The 7661-nt window shown below is 35.2% G+C and overlaps 1 protein-coding gene across 2 annotated transcripts in view; it reads right to left on the minus strand.

Moving 5' to 3' along the window:
- Positions 1-7661, minus strand: part of CHD1 (chromodomain helicase DNA binding protein 1) — a 74819-nt gene that overhangs the window by 29342 nt on the left and 37816 nt on the right. For both annotated transcript variants that reach the window (XM_010831965.1, XM_010831964.1), the window contains exons 15-19: positions 7364-7552; positions 5932-6094; positions 4927-5079; positions 2943-3014; positions 2007-2156 (exon numbers count right to left, since the gene is read on the minus strand). In XM_010831965.1, coding sequence (XP_010830267.1) covers positions 2007-2156; positions 2943-3014; positions 4927-5079; positions 5932-6094; positions 7364-7552 — 727 coding nt within the window. The remainder of the gene's footprint in view (positions 1-2006; positions 2157-2942; positions 3015-4926; positions 5080-5931; positions 6095-7363; positions 7553-7661) is intronic.

A 7661-nucleotide genomic window follows, 5' to 3' on the forward strand; every position in this document is an offset into this window, starting at 1 on the left:
AAGATTGCCGGGAGAAGTATCAGTAACCTCAGATATGCAGATGACACCACCCTTATGGCAGAAAGTGAAGAGGAACTAAAGAGCCCCTTGATGAAAGTGAAAGAGGAGAGTGAAAAAGTTGGCTTAAAGCTCAACATTCAGAAAACGAGGATCATGGCATCTGGCCCCATCACTTCATGAGAAATAGATGGAGAAACAGTGCAAAGAGTATCAGACTTTATTTTTTTGGGCTCCAAAATCACCGCAGACGGTGATTGCAGCCATGAAATTTAAAGACGCTTACTCCTTGGAAGGAAAGTTATGACCAACCTAGATAGCATATTCAAAAGCAGAGACATTTCTTTGCCAACAAAGGTCCGTCTAGTCAAGGCTATGGTTTTTCCAGTGGTCACGTATGGATGTGAGAGTTGCACCGTGAAGAAAGCTGAGTGCCAAAGAACTGATGCTTTTGAACTGTGGTGTTGGAGAAGACTCTTGACCCTTAGACTGCAAGGAGATCCAACCAGTCCATTCTAAAGGAGATCGGCCCTGGGTGTTCTTTGGAAGGAATGATGCTAAAGCTGAAAGTACTGAAACTCCAGTACTTTGGCCACCTCATGTGAAGAGTTGACTCATTGGAAAAGACTCTGATGCTGGGAGGGATTGGGGGCAGGAGGAAAAGGGGACAACAGAGGATGAGATGGCTGGATGGCATCACCGACTCGATGGACGCGAGTTTGAGTGAACTGTGGGAGTTGGTGATGGACAGGGAGGCCTGGCATGCTGCAATTCATGGGGTCGCAGAGTCGGACACGACTGAGTGACTGAACTGACTGACTACTAAAATAGCAAGTACATGAACCATAGGAATCTTACACGTAATCAATAATGAAATAATCAAGAATCTACCTCATTAGTAATGAAAATATACTTCATACATATACTTACCTTAAAAAAAGAATTTTAACACAATGAAAAGAAAGTTGACTGCATTATTTTGTGATTATATTCAGGTATTCATCCCAGAGGTCTACCACACAGCTTTCTATAGTATTTTGTCTTACTGGTTCTGGTTCTTTTCCTAATATTTCCTCTTTCTTCTACCCTGTATTAGAGGATGTGGTGGCCAAAGTCTTTAAGTAGCATAAGTGGAATGTTTTGTTTAGCCATGTGTTGAGGATTTCAACGTAGGAGCTGCCTATCAGTGCAATTAATCACTTTCCCCCATTTCATTCATAACACAGAAATATGTTGTCTCTTCACAAATACATTAGGCCCAGCTCACCTGAAGGAATATCCTATCTCCTCATTTTCTCGTTTTTCAACAGTCTGTAATTTGTCTTGGCTTATTGTTATCCCTGTTTCAAATTTCCATCTCTTTTATGAGAATTATTCGGGTAAAACATTTTTTTCATTTTATATTATGGATTTATTTCTCAGTTGAAAATATGAATATTTACAAAGTAAATAAAATGTTCTAAGCCTTTTTGTGCTACTTGTTCATCACCTCCTGCTTTGAAGAAGTTTCAGGCACTATCCCAGATGAAGGTAAATGTAATTAAAATACAAGGACCAAGATATCAAAAAGATGACAGATGGTTTTTCTCAAGGGCTATTACAACTGTTCCAGAGAGTTATACAAAAATTATGAGAATGGCTATTTTGCAAGGAGAAGCCTATGGGTACATGGCTAACAAAAAAGAACAATGTATGAAGCAAAATCCCTTTCAGTAGTTAAGTATATGAAGATATTTTAAAATATATATATTTATATACTGAATGAAACACATTATATTCTACAGCTGTGTACAGAATTATGATCAAAAAAAGAGTACATGATCCTATTCAGGCATAGTTTTCTCAGTTCTGTCAATTTCCAGGTGATTCTGATAAATTCAAGCTCCTCTGCACTCTATCTGTTCAATAACAATATGCATGTTTCAACAAGAAGGATAAACTGAAATAAATTCTAAACACTGATGATAAAAAAGACTCTGAAATAGTAAAATAAGGAGGATAAAAAATACCTGTTTCTTTTGCCCAATTCGATGAGCTCTAGCCTGTGCCTGAAGATCATTTTGTGGATTCCAATCAGAATCAAATATAACAACAGTGTCAGCTGACGCTAAGTTAATTCCTAAACCTCCAGCTCTTGTGGAAAGCAAAAAGCAGAAATCCTATAAGGAAATATAAAAGGCACAATTTTAAAATCTTAACTGTGACTGTGAATAATCAATGTGAGAATTTTATAACTGAATTCCTGAATTTAAAAATATTTTACCAGGCTCCCCTGTTGACTCAGAAGTAAAAAAAAATCCACTTGCCAATGCAGGAGACATGGGTTCGATCCCTGGAGAGGGAAGATCTCTCATGCTGTGGGACCACTAATCCTGTGCGCCGCAAGCACTGAGCCGGTGAGCCACAACTCCTGAGCCCTTGTGCTGCAGCTACTGAACCCTGCACACCTAGAGCCCCAGTTCCACAACAAGAGAAACCACTGCAAGGAGAAGCCTGTGAGCTGCAATGAGAGAGCAGCATGTGCTTCCTGCAACTGAAGAAAGCCCATGTGGAGCAAGGAAGGCCCAACACTGCCCTGAATTAACACAGTTCTTTAAAAGGTATTTTACCAACAAAAGTGAAACATAGTTTTAAAATTGCTAATAAAATGTATCTAGCAAAACCAATAAACAAGACTCCCAAATACAAATATATATGGGAATAATAAACAATTCATAAACAATTCTAAATCAAAACAGGCTAGTTTATTTAGAAGCAAATTAACTGTCCTATATTGAAATAGTATTTATACAAAAGGGTAAAATTCCTCATATTTAACAGATAATATGGAATTTAAAACCTCACTTGTAAATCAAAACTGGCCATCACCAATAACACTTTTCTTAAAAAACTATAACTAAAATAATGACTGAAACAATTATTTACAATTTTAAAAGCATTCATACCTCTGATCCTTCAGCATTAAAATGATCTAGAGCTTGTTTCCTCAGCTCCCCTTTGATTGATCCATCTAATCTCTAGAATAAAACATTAAAATACTACATTGTAACAGAATCAAAACTTTAGAAAGCAATTAAAACCAAGTATGAAAAAGCAGCACTACTTTTGATAAGACCAGAAGGTACTTACAGGTAGGAAAGCAATGCCTAAGCATTCTGTCTCCAAAGTCTGTGTTCTTAACCACCGGAACTACTTTTGCTAATAGTAAATAATAGCACTGACCGTCACTTTACCTGAGACCCACTATAAGAATATGTTTTACATGTGAATGAGTACACAGTATACACTCAAAGCAAGTTTCATGACACAGTGTACTGTGAAATACCCTCATTATTTTATTATCTATTTCATTAAAAAAAAAAATTTTAGTACAACATTTGAACAACCCATTAAACTGATCCTCAGATCCATTAATGGGTTAGAGCCCATAGTTTTTAAAAAAAGCACTGATTGAGTCCAGTGTGGTTATGGACCCACACATCAGTGAGAACTTAGAAATGCAAATAATTGAGACCCATTTCAGACTTACTGAGTCAGAAACTATAAGAGGAACTCAGCAAAAGCCCTCTGTTTTAAAATATGAGAATCACTGATTCAGGGCCCCATGGGCTCTAGTTGAACAGCCCACATTTGAGCATCTTTACTGTTCACCAGTGCCTTGAGCAAGTGATTTGCCTTTTTTCCTTGTCAGTTTCCCTCCTCAGTAAATGAACACAGGAAGTACTACTTCCTTCATACAGTGAGAGAACAGAGTAAAACACTTTGCACAGTGTCTGACCCATTCTATGTTAAGTGTTTACTAAACATCAGCTAAACAAGAAAAGTCCAAAATCAAAAGCTTTTTTAAAGTACCAAGTTTGTTTTTCATGAAAAATTGCAACTAGTAAAACCTTTCACTCTTTTTACTTTTCCCCCTAAATGACTAGATGTATCTCAATCATGTTGATATCACCCAACATCTGTTCTTCATAGCACTTACCAGAGTCATAACATTACATTTATTTGTCATTACCTGCTTAATGTCTGTCTCCCATATGAGACTGTAAGCTCCAACAGAGCAGGGATTATGCATGATGAGGTTCATCATTGTAATTCTACTTCTACTTTACTGTCTGCACTAAATACACACCATTTATTAGCTCAATATGCTAGTTGCTATGTTTCAGGTATTATTCATAAAATTGCTCTAAGGATTAAATAAACTAGATGTAAAGTACTAAGACTGACTCTATTAAATATTCATCACATTTGCTCTTGTTAAGTCAGAGTCATGTGCAACTCTTTGCGACCCCATGGACTGTAGCCTGCCAGGTTCCTCTGTCCATGGGATTTCCCTGGCAAAGAATACTGAAGTGACTTGCCACTTTCTTCTCTAGGGGATCTTCCCAACCCAGGGACTGAATCAGCATCTCCTGCACTGACAGGAGGATTCTTTACCACTGAGCCACCAGGGAAGCCCAAACATTCATATTAGCTGTAATTATATTGAATGAATTTCAAAATAAATATTGAATAGATGGAATATAAGCCCTTTTTGCTCTTTGGTATATTCTCTAAAGTCATGTATTTTTATTCAGCAAACTATGCACTAGAATAACTATGAGCATACAACGTTCAGAATCTGCAACAGTTCAGGTAACACCAGAAGTGCTGCTCTCTCCTATCCTTCCTCAGACTAAAGCCTAATACATAAGGCTGCCCCTTTAATTTGAACATAGAAGAGAAACACAAAGAAAAACTGTTTTGCTGTTAAATGTAAAGTCAAGAAGAAAAAGAAAAGGAATAATGACAAAATTTTTAAACAGATCTATTTTCTTAAAAAGAGTATAGGTTATATAAAATCTACTCTTCATTTACAAAAGAATTTCAAACATGCCCAGGGATTAGACAAAATTTAAATCAACAAAAAAGACAAAATGAAATGCTTACTTGAAAGGGAAACTGACGATACTTCAAATATTCTGCAAGTATATCTAACATCCGCACCATTTGAGAAAAAATAAGAACTCTATTGCCTCGCTCTCTTAGGCGAATTAACAGTTTGTCAAGAAGAATTAGTTTTCCGCTACTACGGATTAAGTGCTATAAGGAAACAATAAATTATAATTGTTATAACATGTTAAAAGAGCTGTATTTAATGAAACAAATGTCTCACAACACTTCAGTTTCTTCATTTTAAATTAAGATTTTTAATTTTCATAATGTTGACATAGTTTATTTACGTTTTCAAAATTTTTTAGAACCTTGACCAATTTGTTCTATGACTTGAGCTACATTTTCCTTGCCATTTAGCACCTAGGTTTTGCTGCATTTTCTGGAGACCAAATTAAAAAAAAGCACCATTTCACTCTATTTGTTAGATATCACAGCATTTCTCCAAAAGTCTTAGCTGAAAACAACTAAGCGACAATACACTGAAAGAAGAAACAACTAAGTAATCAAAGGTTTTGAAAGAGTGAGAAGTGTCTTCTAATTTATATGTCACTGACAGCACTTCAAAGCAATACTACAGCTGGATGTAGTATTGTGCCTTCTTTACACTCTTCATTTGTCTTCCAGAAGTGATAGGAAGAGGAAGATCTAAGGTCCAGATGCCCTTAAGACTACCATTTGCCATGTCACAAATTCAGCAAAATCACTATTTGTGAAATTTTTTTCACAACAAAAAATACACTAAGGGGTTTTTGCTGGATAAAGTGTGACAGATCATGGTTAGATCAGCTTTACAAAAAATTTATCAAAATGACTAAATGGATAAATTATAACTTTAAAATATTTTTATAAACACTAAAAAATAAACAGCACCATCATTTAAATACATCTTTAACCAAAAGGAACATCTAACCAATATATTAGAACATTGTGGTATTTTCACTTAAAGCTGAAATAAACATTTTGCTTTACCATGAAGTAATAAAATTTTAAAATTCTTACTTGTAAGGCCTCCTGTTTATTATAGAATTCATTATTATCTGGTGGTTTAATGAGGTAGCAATGGTTACAACATTTCTTTAGCTCCATCATAATATTCAAAAAGCCTGAGGTACTGCCCTTGGAACCTTTGCTGAGGGCTTTGTAATTCCTAGTTAATATCCACCTGTTTAAAAAAAAAAGATTATGAAAATGATATAGTAGAATTACCAGGATGAATTCTAAAATCACTAAAAAAATTAAGTACCAAAGTAAAACTGCACCATTATGAAGTTCAACTCCAAAGACAAAGGACTAAACTTTGTTCACAAAACTAAATGAACCTCATTCATAAGACCATGACAACACATTGTTATTTGAACCATTACTATACACAGTAAAGGCTTAACATAGTGAATTAATACTGCATAGTGCATTAATCCTTTACCCCAAAATTTATTTTTAAAATGGTCAACTTTATAATCTATCTTAACTTTCCAACAAATTTTGCTATGCTGGGCAATTAATGCAGATACCTCACACCTCATGAGGATACCTGGTTTAGCCAAACTGCCTTGTCTAAAATAGTTACACAATACACATGCAACTTAAGAGATAAATTATAAGTGGCTATTTTATTACTGCAAATTATGCGTAACATTTCCTCTCACCATGACTTACCTTGTCTAACATCTTTTATTTTCTTCCTTTTTACAAGGTTAGTTTTGGAAGGAACTTGAAACAATTTTATCTGATTTGTCTCAAAACAACAGAACAGGGGAAGTGAGGGTGGTTGGCTATGAGCTGAAGACCAAGCTCGAGTGATGGAATTTATTATATTATCCTATTTTGTATATGGTCTGAAGTTTTCCATAACAAAAATGTAAAATTTATGTAGTAAATGTATTTTTAAAGTGAATGGCACTTATACACTTATCATAAAATATGTTTCTGAGAGTTCAAATGCATGAAGCAGAGCTTTAGGCAACTAAATGTCTGAACAGAAACTAGGATGGATACTTCTTTTTGATTCTTTGAAGTGTTACTATACAGATCCAAACATACATAAATTATACAAAATATGATTTATTAACATTTTTCAAAAAGCAGAGGGGCCTAAAATTTTGTTCTAAGTTTGTTTCTCTGGCTTCTACTTTCACCTGTCAATAACATAAACATCAGAATTATGTAATAATTCCTTGGTATCATGGCAATCTTAAAACTTAAAAAGAAACCTTCTATACTGTAACATAGTACAAAATAAACACAATTAATGATGTGCTATAAGGTGAATTAGTCTTCTATCACCTGTGATCTTAGACATGCCATTAAATCTCTCTCTGCCTCACTATGCCATACAATAAACCTATTCTAAAATTCAAGAATTGTTACTGCTCTCTAAGACTCAATCAGGGCTAAGGGGCACCTCAGAACATGTTCTCTGTTTACAGCTTACTTGTAATATTGTTTCTGTAAAGCACTCATTTCCATTCTTAAAATCTGTTCAACCTTGGCAGGAAGAGATTTTTCCACATCTTTCTTAACCCTTCGCAACAGAAACGGCTCAAGCTCCTTGTGGAGGCTTGCATAACCATATTCTCTGCCTTTGCCATGTTCTTCTTCAAAATCTTCCCAGGAAGAAAACCTTAAAAATTTAAGCAAATGGAAGAATCAGTGAAAGAAGTCAAATTGCATTTGATATTTTACAGGATAGTAAGACATAAACAAAACATAGATTTTGGGGGGGGGGGGGG

Source organism: Bison bison, unplaced genomic scaffold, assembly GCF_000754665.1.
Source record: "Bison bison bison isolate TAMUID 2011002044 unplaced genomic scaffold, Bison_UMD1.0 scf7180017864533, whole genome shotgun sequence".
NCBI lineage: Eukaryota > Metazoa > Chordata > Mammalia > Artiodactyla > Bovidae > Bison > Bison bison.